The following is a 21,709-nucleotide window of genomic DNA, read 5'->3' as shown; positions in this document are numbered from 1 at the left end:
AAGGGAGATTGACTTCATTTTCTTTTTAAGGTTGTTAATCCTTCTTTCTTGGCATCATTTCACTTTTTACTATGATGTAACCTCCAGTTGCATCCTTTTTTCCTTCCCAGCACTGTGATAAATACTAAGAAGTTGGCCTTCCCTGCCCTACAGACACTTTAAAACTTCAAAACTATAGGAACCTTGTAAAGCAAGGTTTTAAAATTTCTTGATTTAGTCACTTTCACAAATCCCTGGGCTCATTCCTATGATGTAATGTCCCTTCAGTATTACAGCATTCTGTAGGTTCTTCTTTTAACCAGTGGCTCTTAATGAAAGGAAAAAGATATTGATATATCAAAACTATTCTAAAACCACTGCCTTCATAATATAGGGTGATGGAGAAATCCTGAACCATAGAACTAGAAGAAAAAATGAAATACAGTATATAACTTATTTCTTAAGCAGAAAAAAAATGAGAGTCTTCAAAGTCTGTATCTGTTTTATACCGAGACCATATCTAGAAGCATTCAAATATGTTCAACTGTAGTCTGAGTAATGACCCACCTAACACTTTTGAATATTTAACGATCAGTGTCCTTGATCAATTTAACTATTAGGAATGAGAGTCATAAAAGCAGCATACTGTTCCTTACAACTGTGCCTAAATTCGAAGCTGTATCTGCAATCTGTTCTTTATTTTCACTGGTATTCCATTTCTCCAACAGCTTTTTTCTTTTACTCCTCTGAGAACTAGGAAATCCACTGGAATTATCTTCTGGCACTTCTTAATCAAAGTTCAGAACTGGTTATACAGTATTCTCTTTGGATATCATGGTTGCAGATATCTCAGGTCGGGCGCTCCAAGGGTTCTAGAAAAGTGTACACCCCCCCCAAAAAAAAAAGAAAAAAACAGTGGAAAAATACTTGGCCTCACTGATTCCCAAAGGAGTTAAAATGTTTATTTCTGAAGATAAACACAAGATGTGGTATCTTTTAGCTCAAATTCTTCCAAGGGAAGGCTCTGTTAACATATCTGTAAGGAGAGAGTTGGATTCGTTTTCTTAGTTGATGACATTGAAAGGATTTTTCATTCTGCCTCATCGTTCTGATATAGAACCTTTCTTTCTTCTTGTTCTACTAATTTATACATGTATTTCTGTAACAGACCCAATGCTTTTATGCGTTTTTTCTTCAGATAAGTCAGCAAATACATAGAATGAGACAGAGCAGTAAAGAACATCAAGTTTCTGTCAAAACAGTTCATAAATATTCAGTAGAGTTCTGCAGTACGTAGGAAGTTATGAAGATGGCATTAAGATACCAGTAAATCCAAAGAAAACCTATGCTAATCAAGCTATCACATCTTATTATATTTTATTCTTTTATCACTTTATTATCCCTCAATAATAGAAACGTGACCCCCAAAAAACTACAAATCCTAACCTGCCATGCTGAGATAGAATTTCCATCTTATCCTGGGTCAGGATTTTCTAACCAGGGTCTTATAGGAGATCTGCAAGCCTAACCTGGGAGTTAGTTTCCCAAACCACTTGCCACTAACATAGTCCTCTCGCTGGTGTGACCTTCTATCACAATATTGCTGGCATCCCCTGTAGGAGTAAGGCCCAGCTGCAAAGGACTCTGGAAAAAGGGCTGAACCAACAGTACCTCCAAATCTTCCCATCAATCCCAATGCCCTCAAAAACTAAAAAAAACAAAAAACAAAACAAACAAAAACACATATAAAAGGTTTAGGAAATTATACCTTAAATGGCAGGTTTTGAATATTTTTTACGTGATAAAAATGAACATTGTATTATTCCTAACACTGAAATATTTTTAAAGGAAGAAAAAAAATAGATTTTATGATCTTTCTTTATAAAAATATCTTTCTTAAGTTGTTGCAGTGTGGCGAGGACATTGCTGCCTGTTCCTTATTGTACCAAACCATCTCAATCAAAGGAGCACTGAATGCAATGACTTGCACTGTTAGTACATCACGTACATCGCTGTAGTTAAAAAGTATTTGCTCACCCCAGGGGGCCAAGCAAAGGCTATCGACATGCTTGCTTGATGTATGAAAAGACAAATTAGTGCCCCATCCTATCTACCAGCAGGATACAATGACCCTACATGGAAAAGTCAACTCAAACCACTGTATAATATATTTACATTTTTTTTCTGGGAAACTTCAGAGTTACCAAATCAACTGTGTCTAGTGTGCAAATTGCATGCAAGCTAACAGAATGTGAATTAAATTCGAGGAAAGCTATGGTTTAGCTTGACTATGCAGATGGCCCTAGTGGCCATAGTATGTTCTGGAGGAATCTAGGGTAGGTTGAATGGGAGAGCACAGGGAGAAAGGAGTTTAGACCAAATCCTATTTCTGGATAAGGCTGTTTATGACTCATTGCCTGTCGCCTGCCCCTTACACATTCTCAGCAGTTTCCCAATACACTCAGCAATGTGAGAGAGGAATTTCTTTCCATGTCACTCAGGGAGAGGAAAGGGGGACCCAGTGAGCAAGGTTGGAAACAGTACTGCTTACTTTTCCTCTTTAGGTTAGAAAGACAGCTCAAAGTCTCATGGGTCTGTTTCCTGAGTTAATAAACATAGCATGTTTGTTTTCTTTAGCCACGTAAGGTGACTGGATTTATTATAAAATGAAGAGGGTCTCATATTTGCCATACAATGCAACTCGCACTAATCAGAACACAATATTAAGGGGAGAGAGGCTTTACCTTTCCATTATGCAGATCCTAGTCAATATAAAATGAAATTTTTCCATAGTTCTGCTGTTAATTTGAAGAGATAGTTAAGAAATAATTTTTACAAAACTATGCGAGCATGTGGATAACCCACTAGTTCGGTTACAGATTACAGAGAGGGGGTTACAAAAAAATGGCTGCATTAAAGAGTGCCTTAAAAACCTGTCCTTTCCCAGCATTTTTATAATCCTATCCTCAGTTAAACTCTGTTGGCTTTTATAAAGGAAGGCGGAAGGTCTCCACGCATTTAACAAATACTTATTAGAAATAAACATATCATGTTCCTATATTGTAACTCATTTTACAGGACAAATAATGTTATAATAATGCCATGAATGATATAAAAGAACCAATGTAAACTTGTCCAAATCAAACACAGATAAAGCAAAATTTTTTCAGGCCTAAATAGTTGTCCTTTATTCATTCGGCAAACATTTGTGATAAATCTCCTGTGTATGAGACACTAGTCCTAGTTCTCTGGGGCCAAGTTTGGGAAGACTTGCTAACTGAGGATTTGAGGGTGTCTAATTAACTATAGTGACATTGGATTGGAACTCTATTTATTTTTCCTGTTTCAAGGTAGCATGAAGTAATGTCCGTTCATCAAGAGAAAGATCCCTAGTCTTGGTTCCTGCAGTGTACTTTGAGGTGTAGAATTTAGTGGCAGGTGAGTTCTAGCCAGCCTTCCTACGAGAGAAGATCAGACAAGAGGTGAGACAAGTGGTTAACTGAGAGTTTGCCAACTGGGCAGCCAGCCCTACTTCTTACCAGCAAACAGCTGGGTAAATTTGAACAAGCATTTTTAACTTCTCACCTATTAAATAAGAGGGCATCCACGGATGGTTTTTAAGGTCTTTCCCATCTCTAAAATCTAATAGAGAGAAGTGAAAAGCAGTGCGAGGAATGTTGAAAGTGCTAGACAAACACAAGATGTCAAGAAGAGGAAGAGAAGGAGGACTCCAGGTCCAGAGACTCTTGTCCATCCCCATGTCTATGGCCATGTAGTATACCTGCTTTCATGCCTTTTTTCTGCCTAAGAGTCTAAAGGCAAAGCACCCTCAGGCCTGGCATTGGGTGGGCTGCGCACCTCTGGCCTCCTCCCACCCTGATGTTCAGTGTTCTCTCCTTAATGGAAGTGAAGCTAAAGGATGGCAGAGCACGGAGGTCCCTGCTCAGCCTCCCTGACTGCAGAATCACTGCCCAAGAAGTGGTAGGGTGACAAAGCGGACTTCAAACCAAATTCTCCTGCCACTATTAGCTTTGCTAGTATTCAGGTTCTTCTGTAAATCAGGAATAATCAGAAGAGTTTAAAGGAGTGTTGCAAGGATCAATCAAAGAAAAGTATGGACAATACTTGTACACAGTGATCGGTAACTCCCCCCTACCCCCAGTGTTATCATTGTAGTTGGGGCTCAAAGTGCACATCACTCTGGCCATACTTTCTGATTAAAGCCACTTCCCAGACACCACACAAGCCATAAGAACTCCTCACTCGAGTTTCATAGGAGTATATGTGCCTGGGTGTCATCCACTCTCATCCACCAAAAGCTGTTTGGCAGAGGCAGTAGGCATCTTGTTGCTTATTTCATAAAAAGTGATTTCCTGGGCAGCCCAGGTGGCTCAGCAGTTTAGAGCTGCCTTCAGCTCTGGGCGTGATCCTGGAGTCCCAGGATCAAGTCCCGCATCAGGCTCCCTGAGTGTAGCCTGCTTCTCCCTCTGACTGTGTCTCTGCCTCTCTTTCTTTCTCTCTCTCTCTCTCTCTCATGAGTAAATAAATAAAATCTTAAAAAAAAAAGTGATTTCCTCTGCACAGTTTTGCTAGATTTTCAAAATCAGGCTCAGAGGCAGGTAGAGACAGTCTTGTTTTCAACTCAACTCTCCAGGCCACTACCTTACACTGTTGCCATTGGGGGGACACTCCAAGGGACCCCCTCCCTCCCTGTAGAACACAGTGTGAGTAGTGCTCCCCTTCCCCCATAGAGTCCCATGGCGTAGCAGTACTGCCATTTCCCGTGCAAGGTCCAAATAGGGAACTGAAGCCCAGGGAGGTTAAGTGAATGGCACAAGATCACACAGCATAGGAGGCAAAGATTCTGATCTCTAAGTCAAGTTACGACTCCAAGTAGTTTGAGGTTTCCCCTCCGCTGTGTGGCCTTTAGTATCACACACACATAAAGACTATGAGAGAATCAAATTTTCAGTGCCAGCCTTTCCATCCACTGTCGACTCTGGGGTATCCTGGCGCAAGAGCTCTTGAGGGCACAGGAAGAATGTGGTATGGCACATCATGACTCAGTCTTGCTCTAGATGTGCTATACTTGGGCCATCCTGCTATGGAAAGGAAATGCCTGTACAATCAAGCAAAGCAGGCTGTGGAGACAGTGGCTTCCTCCTCCTCGCCATAAAACGGGCTTCCATGAATATTCAATAGCCGACACCCCTAAAAAATCTATTAATCTCCCACCTGTGTTGTCATCTTATCACAATCTGTGGTCGGTGCCAAAAGGCACATTGCAGTATTAAGGAAAGACTCGGAGTTTGAGAAGTGACAGCAATATTAAAGTGCTGCAATTGGGCTCCATGCAAAACGTGAGTGACTTCCTCATATTTGCTAATCCCCAAACAAAATAACCATCAAGAAATATTAAAACACACATTTTATTAGTTTCATTTAATTTCTTAATTGCTCAAAGTCAGTTTACCCATTTATTGCTGTGTGAAATGCTTAGAGGCAAGGCGCACATTAAAGGGATTATTTCCATGTAATCCCTCCCTCCCAGAGGGTAGGAACTGATCACTTATGAATCCTGATTTACGCTCTGTAACAATATCAAATGGAGGAAATAGTTATTGTAAAATGATAGAGTCAGTAGTTGGGTAATACGGTAGGAGAGTGTAATTTAATAGCAAAGAGAAAGTACCTCATTTTCGGTAAAAGTTATGCGAGCCTTTTTCAGGAATAGCTATTAACCAAACTGAATTTAGCCTCCCATTTTTCTGGCTCTCCCTCTGTTAATTGATAGATGTTGAAGATGTGTAGCCCGTTACGATTTTAATCAAATGGTGTCTGGGAGTAGATGTGATCATTTTACTGGGACTCAGAGTTCTGGGGATAATAATTGCTCTGGGTATTACACCCTCTGTGACGGTCGCCCACTGCCAGCCTCCCTTCTCGGAAGAAAAAGAGTGCAGGCTCTCAGGTGGCATCTGGAGGGATGCTGCAAAGTGCACAGGGAAGGGACAGGTGGTAGGAAGGAGTTCTAGGTAAAGATCCAGCAAGAAACTTACGATAGTCTAAATTTCTGGCAGTGGGGTGCATTAGAGCTGGCCTGAGACCAGGAAACTCCTAGGATCAGGGAAAACCCATCAGGGACCCGGGAAGGAGCTTTTTTTCTTATTCTGCTGCTGACACATCTCTCGCTGTCATAGTACCTTGAACCCAGCATTATTTTAGGAGCATTATTGCTCTTCTTGGAAGGATATAAGGGTTATACCACCAGAAGAGCAGAGATAAGGCCAGTCCATTAGATAGGGACTGTGCCTCCACGGCAGGCTGACCCTCTTCTGATATTCCGTATTTATTCTTTACCTTTACAATCAGCCTGATAGAAAGAGTATACAAAATAAAACATTTTCCTAAGGCCCTCAAGGAGATTTGTACCATGTATCTTATTAGATTGAAGGCAAAACAAGCTGATACTAGCAGAAAAAAAAAAAAAAAAGACTGGTTCAGACCCCAGCTGACCTCTTTTGCATGGAAAATTCTCCATATGATTACTGAGCTAATGAGTAATATTTAATGAAAACATTATGCCTTTGCATATATTTGTAAGCAACACTTCTTCCATCTAAATTCACATAGAAATAAGCTGATATGTATAAATATACATCTCGAAATTTGGTGTATTTTAAGGAAAATACTCCTCCACTGTCTCTGACTGTATCTATACAAAGCCAAAACTTCTCAAAAAGAAAACCATAGAATTCAGTCAATCATCCGGTTGACACCAAACATGCGAGTATTTGATGATGCATGGATAAAACAGCTGAGTGTGAGGCAGGCTCATCCACATTTCACACGGTGTTTTGGCTTTATGCAAACAACTGGGCTAAACAATCACTAATTAAATACACACACACCCCCAAAACCATCTTTCTCTTTTGACTAGAATCGTTCAGCATCTAAGGAGAAGGACTTCCAACCAGGATCGTTTGTGGGGCCTGCACGTATTTCCTTTCTGCTGGGACTCTGAATCACAGTGGTGCTGAATTGGAGAATGGAAAAAGCCGTGACACCTTTTTCTTTCCCACCCTTTCTCTTCCCCTCTAGGTGGAGCTGACAGGCAGCAGCGTCTTTGACTATGTCCACCCGGGGGACCACGTGGAAATGGCAGAGCAGCTGGGCATGAAGCTCCCGCCCGGGCGGGGTCTCCTCTCGCAGGGCGCTGCCGAGGACGGGGCCAGCTCAGCATCTTCCTCCTCCCAGTCGGAGACCCCCGAGCCAGGTGGGAATCGCAACCCCGACATGTGGGATGGTGGGCAGGACCTCTGCCGATGATTGCACTCAAGTTGCCAGTGTGAAGAGACTATAAATAGGTCTAATGGTATTTAACGATTCCATGCAGCTTTCTGTCCCAGGCAGTAATTAAATAAGGAAGAGATGTGAAAATAAGGAGACATTTTAATAAGTATAATCCAGAGATCTAATTTCAGTTGAACAATACGTAGAGAAGGTATACTAGCTCCTTCAGTTCGTCTTTCACATTACTAGAGGGAAAAAGGTTCAGATTTGGAAAGCCCTCTTCCTTTTATTGTTTCCATGGCTAAATGTAATGCATTTATTTATTATTCAGCAAAATCTATGATAAAGGCTTCTTGAGTCGTAGCTTGTAGAGAATTAAAAATATTAGGGACTTGCAGAAATCTTGGTTTCTTTCTTTCTTTCTTTCTTTTTTTTTTTTTTTTTTTGTAAGCATCAGAAGGTACTTGAAAGATGTGAACAGATAAATTAAGGCTAAAAAGAAAACAGAAATGGCTACATTTTAAACTGCCTTTCCACCCTCAGTATTTAATTAGATCAATTGTATAGAGGAATGAACAGAGGTGACATTCCTCATTGGGATTCCTTCCAGGACTCTTATAGACTTTGCATTCAGAATGTTCCCATTTTCATTGTGTTGTACTGATGATAATTTAAGTATTAGGGGAAAATCCATTTATAAATTAAACAAAATGACTTGATATCCATCAGTCCCCTAGTTCATCAAGCTGTTCAAACACGGGGAAGATTGGCTGGTCGGCCTGGGTCTTCCGAGAGCGCTGGTAATTAGATCTGCGAAGGATTTATTCTTTGCTGATTGGGGCTTTAAATTAATTGAAGTTCCACATTTGTGGTTTTGTCCTTTTTGTACTTTTTTAGAGGAGATATTTCATATTCTTGTGTGGTGGAGTGCTTGGCCAAGCAGCAGTGGTTTAAATGTTAATTTTTCTCATGAGAAGTTTAAGATTTTTAATGAATCAAGGCCTGATTTGAAGTGCAAAGTTTTATTTGCTTACTTGGGAAATTATTTTTGCACTCTTTAAAGATGCTTGTACTTTACTTGATGTGTTGTTTTAAAACAGATTTGCAACACAAACTCATTTTATAGAAAGAAAAGTGGAAAAAACCGGTCTTAAGATTAATACTAAAATGATTCTAAGAAAATACTTAAATTTGACCTGCTTAAAAATAATCACAGTATGTTTGCTCACACAGATGGGGAAAAAAACATATTTGCCTTTTTGGAAATATTGTAATTCCATCTAAAACCAATTCATGTTTCCTCGTGTAAGTTAACTGCAGCTTCTAGGGCATTATTCTGCTGCATTGGTGAGCATCTTTCTCCAGTGAAGCACCAGGCATGAGAAGGGAGAGTATTTAAGACTACTCCTTACCATGTAAAAATGAAAATAATTTTGTTCACAGGGAAGTCATATCTTCTACTGTTACTCACAGACTTCATTGAGTGATATGTGAAGCTGCTTTTTAGTCATTAGAACATTCCTATCTGGGCAGATTTGAGAAATAGCACATGAAAATAGTTTTTTACTCTTTCCTCCTGGAGATGGATTAGGGAACCTCAATTACTCATACTCCTCAACACTGAATGTATAAAAATTTAAGTTTGTAAAACCCTCATTTATCCAACTCACAAACCCTCAAGTTTAGATGATCACCAACCTTCTACCAGGACAGCCATCCCTCTACGTCAAAGCCAACCCCCCCAGCCTCTGCTGGAACTGCCCCCATGGGAAGCTCAGAAAGGCTGAACTCAAGGCTGCCCACTCCATTGGCGAACAGCTCCCAGAGAAAGTTCTCTGAAGATGGAGCCAAAATCTAACTTTGCCACCATTTCTCCTCACTGATCCCAGGTCTGTCCTGTGGGATCAAATTTCAGATCTACTATTTCCTCACCATCCTAGCCTCTCTGATACATGAAGTCAGATATGCCAAATTCTCCCTCCCTTCCTTCTCTTTTCCAGGTCCAACAGCCCCTAATCCCACAAACATTATTCAATGGCATGTTCCTGGGACCCCCACCTCCCTGGTGTCCCACCCTAGCCATGCCTCAGTTTGTTGGTGACCCTCTAAGAACCCAGTGTACAACCTCTAGTTGTAGCTGTAGTACAAAGCAGAGGGACTGTCCCCTTTCTCGGTTTAGATTACCGTAATTCTGTTAAAACAGCGTAAAGTTGAATTCGGTCCTCTTGCAGCCAGATCACACTGTTGATTCATATTGAGCTTGATGTCTCCCCAAACACATGTTAAGGGTAACTTGTCACTTGGAAAAGACTTTGATCGGGAGAAAAAGAAAATCCAGTAAACCTGTAAACCAGTTCTGCTGGGATACTATAGGCTAGAGTCAAAATCACACTGGTTTAAGATGGATTATAAGAACTCTGATCAAACCCATGCCTTCCATGAAGCTCCAGGATCCATAAAACAACTCTAGGCACACTATTAGGAGAGTAACGTATCTCCTCTAAAGTTGATCTGTCATCCAGTGTTGAAGTATGACTGACAATTTACTTGGGTCCCTTTCCCTGCCCTCCCAACCTTCTTGGAGCCATCCTAACTAGTAAAATTGAAAATTCTGCTTTCTAGGTTTCTTAACCACTGGGGCTCATTAGCAGCATCAGAAGGGTTTCTCTTCCTTGATGAAGAATATAGCTCCCACCATTACAAAATGTAAAACTTACTTTGCCTTAAAACTCTGTAGCTTGGTTATTTTCAATCTTAGGCTTAAAAGGCAATTAGATTGACTGTTTGAATACCGAAAAAGCAGTGTAGGGTGATACCTTTCACTAAATATCTTCACTAATGCAGATCGCTGCTCCAAGGGAATTACTTAAGAAGTTCACATCAAGGCATTCCATCCCAAAGCTGCTTATGTTTCTTAAAGGCAGAAAGAATTTTAACAAGATTTCCTAATTCTTGGTAATATGAGGGGACATTTTTGAAGACTTGTTCACTGCAACATAATCTTTTAAACTCTGACGAAACATTCTTTTTTAAATGGTAGTGTAATGTTGTTGGAAAGGGGTATCAGTATGTGATGATTATGAAAATGAAGGTATGGACTTTTTCAGAAGCCCTGATGTGTTCAGTGTAGCATTACTAAATGACTGAAATCTAAATAACATTTGGCATTATAATAAAAGGAAGTAAGTGACTAAACCAGCCTAAGAGGCAGTGATACTGTGCCATAATAGGAATTCGGTTTCTCTGAACTGCCAGCCTTGTGACTGTCTTGTCTTGAAGTCTCAGGATGATGGCAGGGGAGTGGGGGAAATCCCTTGACTGTTAGAAACCCAAATAAACCTTTTACATGTGTGAATGGTTATTAGTAGTTTAGTAAATATGAGGTTTCTTCTAGAGAAATCTTAAAGTCAGGCAGAAGAAAAATCCGGGTGGCCTTCTTTGTAGGTTATAAAGTTCTAGAGTGCCTATGTAGGTCTCAACATTTAGAAAGAGATTGTGCTGTCCTGCAGGCTCCTGCAACAGGGGGAGCATAGAACCTCTGGAACAGGGTGTCTGGATGGTTCCTTTCCTTTTCTAGATCTGCATGTAGCTCTTCATTACTCTTAGTGATTCTGTAATCCCAGGATTATGAGTGCTATCCTCTTTAAATAAATTTCAGTGCTGCCTCTTTAAATGCTTAACAAACAGAAAAGCAGTTCTTTCATGAAATCCTGCAGGAACTTTAAAAATCTCCTTCTATTCCTTAAAATTAATTCATTCGCCTTGTGAAAACTTTAGAGAATACAGAAAACAAAGAAAAAGACCACCAAACATCCTGCTACCCCAAAATGACCACCGTTAGTATGTATAGACTCTATGCCTATCCTTCTAGATGTTCTGTTCCTGTATATGTATGTATTTAGTGTGGAGTGGGTGGAAGAGGTTGTTGTCTATTTGTCCCAAATAAGATCATAACACACAGGCTTCTGGTAATCTGCTTTTTCACTTAACCTTAAGGCAACTTTCCCTGTCATGTTCCTCACTTTAACATAAAATGTCCTTTCTGTCTCCAGTGGTTTGTTTCCCACTAGCTAACAATCAAGTCCCAACTGTAGGACTCCACTGGCAGGAGTAACATGCCTGGGTCCTGCTTCAGAGGGAATTCAGCCAGGACAAGAGGTTCTTGCAGCTTATTGAATGGGTACGAGCTCATAGAGAGAGAAATCAATACTGCACCAGGATTTAGACAATTTAGCAAAACGTATGAGACAGTACTTTTGGTCAAGAATAACTACAGCAGCATGGTTAACCATTGATTGTCTAAAACACAGGTTATTGTGCTCTGTCTACAGTTTCAGACAGACCTACCCTGTTATGCAGGGTTAAGATAATCATTGTATATTGTAATCTTTATGCTGTTATACTATCTTTATGTTATCTATTATGCCTACTCTATGTCCTCAATATTTTAAAGACAAGCAGTATTGAAGCTGTTGAGTACTTGTCTGGATGGAAATAATCTGCATTTTCTACTTATGCATCTGTGCCGTGGTAAATTTGATCAACACTTGATTCGACAGGAATGCAGTTCCTCTGAACTCATTAGACAGTTTCACAATAAGTGATTTAATTAGAGGAATAAATGTTTAGGACTAACAATAAAGAATGTAAAAATTTTATCTGAGGATCAGATCATTATTTTGTTTCAAAACCTGCTGAGATATGAGATACACTTGTGCCTTTAAGGGCGAATTATTTACCATCTAGTATAGGGTTGGCAAGGGTAGGGGACGTTCTTTGATTTTTTTTTTTATTGGTTCAAGTTTCCTATCAATGAACTGAATTTAGAAGTCAGGCAAGGGAAACCATCTTACTAACCCCACATCCAACCTCAGTCCCCAGACAATGTGACTGTATCTACAGCACTTTCTGCTGTACTGCAAATGTCAAACAGAAGGTGTAATGGATTTAATATTAGCGCTGGCCAAGGTGTTGAGGGAGCTGTTAATAATGTCACTCCAGTTATTGATCTGAAGCCTTTAAAAATCAAAGAAAAGTGAGAGGTCCCCTACTGGGGAAAGGCACACAGTGACTGGTTTTTATTGCCAATATATTTCTACATATAGAGTGGCAACTTTCTGGAATTATGTTATCACCATTAATCTCTGTGAGATTTTTGGAGTCGTTATATGGTAAGATAATATCATGAGACTGCTCCGCATGCTAATGCTAAAAGATCAGACCAAGTCCTTTTAGACATCCACAGAGCTTGATCATTTGCACGGCAACTACAACAGTTCAAGCTGTTGAATGTAAGATGTTTATTAGCACTAGATTTACTCTTGATGGCAATGTCAGATCCACTGGAAGTATAAAATACAAACTACGTAGTCACTAGGGCGAGCTCCGCTCTACTTTTACCTTTCTAAAACCCTGACTACAAACCCATGTAAGCACAAACCATGCAGTGACTCACTTGAGAAACAGATGAATTTTGTTCTTAGAATTAGTGTACCTTTTCAGGAAACTGCTAATCCTTCCATCTGAATGGCAGTTTGTATGCAATGAAATTTCTGCTTTCCATGGTCCCCAACTAATAAATGAAATTAAAATGTGTAATTTATGTTGAATGTTTATCAAACTGTAAACACACATTTAATTCCTTTCCATATTCATACAATGTAAGCAAAGATAAATCCACCAGATAACGTACCATGGTTATCTCTGATGGGTTGAATATAAAATACATCCCTACTGTAGCTGTAGCAATGATCCAGACTAGTTCACGATTACCCAACACTGTCCTGCCTCCTGTTAATACCTATGTGCACACGTATGTGTCAAATCTAGTAGTCGGAAAGCAGCCTGACAAAAACTAATCTTTTCATAACCCAAAGAGATCATCATTTATGCATAAACTCAGCTTTTCTACCAAAAAATACATATGCAAAATTATTTCCCTTAGCTGTATCATCGTTATTTTGAAACGAAATAGAAATTATCTTTTGCCACTCCTGAATGAAGATGACGCATATATATACTAAAAACAAGCCAGTGCTATTCGAGAAACTGCCTTGCCAAACTCAGAGTCCTTCTTTGGCCTCGAAAACATGACCCTGATGCAGTACTATTTTTCTCATGCAGAAAGTAGACTATTTTTAAATGTCACTTTTATCCCCAGCTATGCTAAGCAAGATCATCTGAACTGCCACAGAAGGAAAGAAATACTTTTGAGAGCACTCTCCTTGGCATTCAGGGCCTAGGCACACATCACCTTCATTTGCATGAGCTCACTTCTGCAAGCTGGTAGGTGTGCACAATGAGGACAATTCAAAGGGATCTTTTACTTCTAGGATCTTGCCTGAGGGAGCTAAAGAAAAGTCAGGTGAAATCTCTTCTTCCCGTTGGGCTATGCTGGCCTTCCAGGCCAGCTCCCAGGTCACACAGCTGTAGTATACTGCATCCCTTTGGGGTTTGACACCCTGACCCACTGAAACCAAGTTGGTGACTCACTTAACAATAGAAGAATAGCCTCCCTTTTGTTCCCAGAAAAGATGGTGGATCTCACCAGAGTTCTGCGTGCTGTTCTGAAACAAACTTTCTCTTCCCAAAGTTAAAATCAAGTGGTTGCAACTCAAGAAAAACTGCAGCTTATGTATCAATTAATATAATGGTATTTACAAACAAAATATGTTTTGTTCAATAATAGAAGCACAGGACTCAGCAAAATACATAATAGTTTCACCCCATTTATATGTAGCATTTTTTTCCTAAACCTTCTGCTGAAGGTTTAAAAGATCAATCTTTTAAACCCATTATTTTTAAGTTATTTTATATAGCTTTCAAGGTCATAATTTTGACTTTTCTTTACCTATGGTGATAAGGAGTACATTTTCAGAGTTTCTAAAATGAAACCCAAGACAACTTGTTAATGGATGCGCTGCCCCTCTTCATTAAAACACACTGACAAAAAAAAAGTGGATGTCATTGGATGATTACAAATTATAGATTCTATAACTCTTGCCTTGAACAAAGCACAAGTTATTTGCTTTTAATACATATCACAGCACAGAAATTTCATCCCTTTCCAAATTATACCATTCTGAAATCTTCATCTGCACTAAACAGCAGATTTACGAAGGATCCGTTACCTGGCATTGACTGAGCTTTGCAGGGTGCACAGATCAGAAGAGGCAGAGCTGGCTGGAAACCATTTCCACCCCTAGTGAGCAATTTACTCATGATTGCTTGGGGAAAATACTGGAAATATTGCTTCTGTGTAAAGTCTGCAACTTCCAGTTGTCAGCTCTTCGCCAAGCAGTTATTCTTGAGTATGGCTTTAGAAGCAAAGTGAGCTCAGGCCACTGTGACCTGGCTGGCACTCATATCCTGCTTGGTGTATGCAGAGCACAGAAACCACTAATTACAGGAGTAAAATCACACACTGTCCCTCTGAGGCTGGTCAGTGTGTTATCCTGATTTTACAGATGGGGGCGGGGTGTGCAGGGGTGGAAGGGGAAGTGATAGAAATTCCAAGTGGCTTGCCCCAAACCACACAAGGTTTTCAGCAGCCAAGGTTAGAGATACAATATTGGGGTTGAAACAGGCACAAAGCCTAGGAACTAGATGCAAAAAGGAGACAAAACCCTGATAGAAGACCTCCAAGCAGACCCTGGAGAGGAATTTTTTCCAAGAGGGTTCTTACATCCAGAGAGAAATGTAACTATCCCCTGAGGCACAGAGTTCATTGGCTAAACCATGTTTTTGTTAAATATAGTCTCTCACTTACGACTAAAACCCTCCATATAATCCTTTCCCCTCCCTTCATTCCTACATAGAAACTCCTCATACCACAGTGAATAGTAGCATTGAATCGATTATAGGCAAAATTCAGCCCTGAGTCTCTTGGTCCTCATTACCTATGTGCCTCCTCAACCAACAGCATAACAAAATTGTCTCTGTGCACTTCACCTCTGCTCTGCCTCAGGCTCTGGGAAGCCTTTCCAGGCTCTTCCTTTCTGAACCAGCCTTCCAAGGCAGGCATGATGTGGAAAAAGAACAAGAACAATAGGGTCCATCAGGAGTCAGTCATAGCCTCCTGGAGGTCTCTGCTCATGAAACACAATCATGATTTCTTGGGACCCATGGAAAACATCACCTATCTTCTGTTGAAAAAACTAGCTTGAGAGAGGGAAGAAACTGTGTCTCTTACTGTGTCTCTTCTGGAGTTGTTATTAACTAGAGTGAATTCTTATTCAAGATCCAGGCCCACCTTACAGTAGAGATTATATAGACCATTCCATAATCATTGACTGCATGTCTGCTATGTGTCAGACATTACACAAAGCACAGAGGAAACAAAGCTTCTTGCCTTCCAGAAGCTGACCATCATGTGAGGGGGACAGATTATTAATACAAGGCAGGAGTATGATGATGACAATCAGGATACTGTGGTATATGGGCAGGGTAGCATTGTATTACAAGCCACTGCTATTGGCAATCCTGAGAGAACTGTCTCAGGTTTGAAATGTCAACCCTGAAATTAATAGTCCATGAGTGTTGCTTCTTTGGGAGTGAGTTGCTTTGACATGCCCAAACATACAGAGACCATGACTGTCAGGGACTTTGAGGCGCACTGTCAAGGGTTTCCCAGTTGTTTTTTATTTTGTTTTGTTTACTTAATTAACCAAAAAACGTCTGAAGCATGATAGGTTCAGAGGAATATTTGTTCCTCTGACTAGTGATCTTTTGGGGCTCTGTAGGAGTGTTCTGAATGGGAGTACTCCCAACCTATCTTCCTTTCACTGATTTCATTAACAAATCCAGGAAATGCTAGCTTTGGAAATTTGTACTGACTCTTTTAGCTTTTTCTACTCAAGGTGCGACTTGTTGCAAATACTCTAGGAACATTAATGATGATATTAATAAATAGCTTTTACTGTGTTTTACCTATATGCTACCTATATGCTACAATTGCGAGAGTAGGCATGTCTAAGTAATGTATTTCTCATAATGAGCCTCAACCAAAGCCAGAGATACTAGATGGCTTGCCTCACACCAGAGTGGACTGTGGCCCTAGAAATTGAACTCAGGCTATGTGTTTTGTTCTGAGTACTTTGCTAGGTGCTTGCAGAGAACACCAGAGGCAAAAGATAGGACACCTGCCCTTAGAAAACTGATCATCATCAGTAGAAGACTCACACACAACCACCAAAGAAAGAAGAACAACAATAGTGCTGCTACCTTCAGTTGAGGCATAAAAATGTCAAGTAGTGTAAGAAGTCAGGGAGAGGCTCAATGACTGTAGGTGGCTTTGATGGGGAAGGATGATTCACATGTGCTACATGAAATGGACCCAAGAGCAAAAGAGGTAAGGGATGATCTACCAGGAGAATCATCCCACGTGGCACCATGGGGTGCATTTGGGAGGCAGGAAGGAGCCCTGTCTTCCTCACTGAAACAAAGGTGTGTCCCCATCTAGGATGGAGCCAGATCCTGGAAGAGCTGGAGTGCCAGGGAAAAGCATCTAAGAATGGTATGATAAGTTCGGCATAACTTATTAAACAGAGCAGTGACCCAGTGAAAACATGATCACTTTATTTTTGTATTTTCAAGTTTGAATTTGGGAGGATCCTCCCTTGTAGGTCATATTATACGACATCTAACTGAGACTAAGTTCTCCATTCTTCCCAGGCAGCTCTGTTAGAATAGTCTTCCCAGTATCATGCTGATTCCTGTCTGCAGGTAGCTTATGTTCACTGGACTTGATATCTGATTATTTTGTCAAGAATTTGTAGGATGTGCTGAATAGAGTAGACTGGAAGCAAAGAAAACCATTCAAGAGGCCGTTTCTTTAATCCAGAAGTAGTGAGTAGATCTTGAGAGGAAATATTAAAGGGCCTTACAAGAGAAGAAATGGTGATTTGGACCAAAGATAATGGAAAACAGTGGAAATGTACCTTGTGGTCAGTCTTTAGCTAGGAGCTAATAATGGTTAATACTCTAGAAATTATGCAAGTCTCAAGCTTTCACGTGATTAGGATTGATGATACCATCTGTCCACTATTTTTTATCAACTGGTAATAAAATCTGGAAAAAATTGAAAATTACAAAATTACATATGCTATTGATCATAAAGTATTAAGATATAAATTCCCTTAGGGTTCAAATCTGTTCCTCTTTATGGTGTATTAAAATATATCATGCGCCTTTGATAAAATATCAGTCTACTGGTCAGTGCTGCTTATTTGTCACAGGATTTCCCCTCCACATAAAAATACCAGAAAGAGCAATGGTAAAATTAGTGACATCATAAAGAATTAAAACCCTGCTTTCCTATTTCCAGCCATCTGTTTATTAAATGGAGCAAGTGTTGATGTTGGAAGAGAATCAAAATTATCTGTTGAACCCCTAAAATTACTGTTAGTCAAAATGAGGCAAAAGTTGATATAATTGGTAACATTAAACTGAATTAAAATTTTGACTAATATGTAGGGAAATGCTTTCCATTTCACAAAGGTGATATAAAAGTGTAAAAATGTAAGCACAATAGTCTAAGATTTGTAAAACATTCACTCATTCATGATTTTACTCATTCAGTCATTATTTATTGTATGAACATTGGTCAAGCTCTGTTCCAGTTCGTGGAAAATACTAGTCACCAAGAAGGTCCCTGCTCTCACAGAACTTACATTTCACATAAGCCAACTGATGAAGAAGAATCAAAAGGATCTCTTTTGAAAGATACAGTTCATAGACATCTCCATTTTATAAACAAGGCATAAATCTATACGTCAATTTGTAACAGGCCTCTTGGCCTCTGCTTTCTAGAATGCAGAGCTGACACATTCTAAGCCAATATCTCCAAAATGTGTTCCTTAGGTAACTGCCCTGTGAGAGGTTCTTTGTAGAAACGGTCCCCTAAAGAGCAGAGGGAAAAGCTTCATAGTATATCTTCTCATTGGAGATTAACAATGGGCATTAATCTAATGAACATTTGAAATTTGTGTGATCAATAAGTCTATTTTGTTGAACTCACCTTTCCCAATTTTTTTCACTATGGGAAACTTTTTTTTAGAGAGAGAATCTTCTAACACCCCAGAAACACGTGATTAAGCACAGTGTTGTTTCTACTAACCGGATGCCACTCCTTCCCATCCGCACCTGACTCTTTTTCCAAGACACTCCTATGCAAGCAGGATCATTGTCTAGCCACTCTGCTCAGAGGTCAAGTTATCTCGTTCCTTTGATAGCTCTCCCAGATATCTCTCATCAGTGTTCAGGGTGCCCTTCAAGCTTTCCTAAAGGTGAACTCCTAGGTCAATCTAGTTCATAATCAACTGTATAGTTTAAGTCAAGACCTGTTGGCTCCAAGTTTTACAGTTTTTAGAGCATCCCTGAGCTTTCATTTTACAGAGTCTCATATCCTTCTTTTACCGTGTCCTCCTATTCATTTACAAGAGAACCACAAGTCTCTGGTTTCCCACTCACCATAGCGAGATAGGTTATGGTGGAAGGGTATGATTAGGGCTGCCCAGAGCTCTGTACATGCCTTTCCTCCCCCTGAATGATAACCCCAACCAGTTACCACTGGTTGCGGATACAAGGGCATATGTCAGAGCCGGGGGCCGGGAGACACAGTGTGGCATGGTCATCAGTTACTAGGTTGTTTTCTCTAATTTGTAGCAATTTAATTCAGTCATCTTACTCATATTATGGATTTTAAAAATCTGTAGTCTTGTTAACTTTCTAGTTACTCTAATAACTAAGAGTTGATAACATAAGAAGATGACAGTCCTAACCCCAATTATAGGACATACTCCTTAAAGTATTTCTCTAGTAGTTGCAAATATGTAAGTACACAGGGTCTTGGAACCAGACAGCATGTGTTCATGTGTTGAACTCCTGGCTCTGTCACATACTAGAAATGTGACCTTGAGCAGGTGAATTAACTTATACATGCTTCAGTTTGCCCATTACAAAATTTTAGCTCTCTAGTATAGGTTGGATAATGGAGTAGGAATAATCACCTGTTGGTTTTAATTTCAAATAAATTAGTAGACCTTATAAGGGTGTTGTGAGTTTATACATCTAAAATGCTTAGGGATACCTGGGTGGCTCAGTCAGTTGAGCGTCAGACTCTTGATTTCAGCCCAGGTCATGAGATTGAGACCTGTGTCAGCTCTGTGCTCAGCATGGAGTCGGCTAGAGAATCTCTCTTTCCCTTGCCCTCTGCCCCTCCCCCAACTCATGTGCTCGAGCTCTCTCTAAAAATAAATAAATCTTAAATGAAGTAAAGTGCTTAGAACAGTAGCTTGATTATGGGCTTCATTGACACCATGCTCCAGTTATCTGACTTAAAGGGCTCAGAATCTGCTGGATCACAGCACCCAATAGGTATGCTTCTGAAAATTTCCTCACGCTCTTCTTATGTCTCTCTCTCTGTATCCCCTCTCTCCATTCCTTCCTCTCTCCCTCCCCCATTCCCCGTAAGTGAAATCCTTCTGGAAAGACTCCATTTAAGAGGAAAGACTCAGAAATACAGAATCTGCCTTCCTCCGGCTTCTCTAATGCACAGATTCTGTTGCACAAATTCAGATTTTTTGTACACTTCGTTTTCTTAAAGCAGAACAGAAACACCTAATTCCTATTCTCAGAGGTCCCTCCCACTGTTTCTAGATTCTGAACACTAAGAGATGCCAGCTAATTTCCCCTCTTCTAAGGCTAGCTTGGAGGCTGCCCAGGTCCACTTTGGAATAGACCTTGATGTTGGTCTCCAAAGGTTTGCAGCTTCTAGCTTGGCTATTAAAATGTTCTGCTTATGACCCCATGATTTAGCCCATGCATAGCATACATGATGTGCTTGACTGCTCTTTTTCCCGCTTTTTCTGGCTGGCCATCATGATGTCACCAGAGCCACAACATGTTCCACAAAAGACTAAGCTAAGCGACACAGAACTGGATGTTAGGTCTCCGTGACCTATGGCTACTTTTACTCTTAAATCAGCTTTCATGCACCCTTCTGGTCTGTGCTGGAGAACAGGTGGAGGCACTCATCTATTAGTTTGAACTTTAAATGGATCCATTTATTTTGTGTAGGAGGGCTTCAGTTCATCACTAATCTTGAGAACTGATATGAGTGTAGATTTTGTGGAGTGTTTCTATAAAAGCAAGAGAGATGCCCAGATAGATGCCCCAGCCATAGGTACTATATATGGACTTAAATAAATAAATTAAGAAACTCATTTCACATAGGCCACCAAGCAGTCATGAGATGTTAATGACTTTTAGTCACCACTAACCTGGACAAAATTCAAGCCAATGACCTATGGGTGAAAGGCACTATATATCCCATTACCAATCCCCTGAGCCATCCCATTGCCCCTGACAAGGTATTTTATCATACCTAGTACAGGGCAGTACGATAGTCCAAATTCCTATACCATCAGAAAATCTTTCATTTAAAAGAGCATTTTAAAGAGAGGCAGAAGACCTAATTCCTCAAATAAAGAAGTAATTGCAATTAAGAAAAAAAAAACTTCTGGAAGAAGGTTCACATGGGTGTACCTACACACATACACAGTGTTGAGACTTTTTTTTTAATACCAATATTTATTTTTCATCATGCTTACTCCACTGCACATTTGATTATGCCTCTGGATATCTAGTAAACTGGCATATCTTGGAGTTCCATTAAAAAAGTCATTAGTTTTAGTTTAACATTTGTATAAAACTGATTCGTTAAACCCATGGTGCTTTCTTTCCTAGCTTGTTTTTAAGTGTCATAAATAAATGACTTAAATGTCCCACAAGACAAATGTTCTTTAATCATCTAATGCACTCATTTATCCTAAGCCTTAACCTTAGTTCTAAATTAAGTCTGTTGCAAAAACATAACTTCATCTAAAAACACCCATCAATCCTACATGGTTTTGATAAGCACATTTAAAAAACATAAACAATCAGACAGTTGTCAATCTGGGTGAAGCCCCGTCCCATTTAAAAGTTATTCACCAGGAGCCATATTTCATGTCCATTCTACCGATAGAATTATAAAAGAATGGCTGGAATTTGGATCTTTGCTGAGAGCTCATACTGTGAAGCCAGGGGGTGGGGCTGCGGTTTACAAGAGTATAAAATGAAGGGACTAGACAAAAAAGATAATCCTTAGTCCATATCCGATACATTCTGTTTTATTTGTTTTGGAAAGCTATTAATACTTGGACAATGTTGTAAATGCATTAAAATTTCATGATCACATATTTAGTAAATTGCATGTCATGCCTTTGATTAATTTTCATTTGTTCATGGTCCTAAAAATCTGTCAAAGAATCTGGCTGCTCAGAGCTTCCACATGAGTAATGATCACCGAAAGGTTTGGTGCAAGGAGAAAGAAAGGGAGAGTCTGATGGAATAAACACTTGACTAAATTGGGTACTTATTACCTCATAACTAAGAA

The 21,709-nt window shown here is 39.8% G+C and overlaps 1 protein-coding gene across 2 annotated transcripts in view; it reads left to right on the top strand.

Moving 5' to 3' along the window:
- NPAS3 (neuronal PAS domain protein 3) overlaps nucleotides 1–21,709 on the top strand; it is an 841,608-nt gene that overhangs the window by 709,425 nt on the left and 110,474 nt on the right. For both annotated transcript variants that reach the window (XM_055309019.1, XM_055309018.1), the window contains one exon: nucleotides 7,081–7,255. In XM_055309019.1, the coding sequence (XP_055164994.1) occupies nucleotides 7,081–7,255 (175 nt within the window). The remainder of the gene's footprint in view (nucleotides 1–7,080; nucleotides 7,256–21,709) is intronic.

Source organism: Nyctereutes procyonoides, unplaced genomic scaffold (genome assembly GCF_905146905.1).
Source record: "Nyctereutes procyonoides isolate TBG_1078 unplaced genomic scaffold, NYPRO_anot_genome, whole genome shotgun sequence".
NCBI classification, from domain to species: Eukaryota; Metazoa; Chordata; class Mammalia; order Carnivora; family Canidae; genus Nyctereutes; species Nyctereutes procyonoides.
The sequence above is the reverse complement of the archived record's forward strand: the minus strand, read 5'-3'. Positions and strand labels throughout refer to the sequence as shown.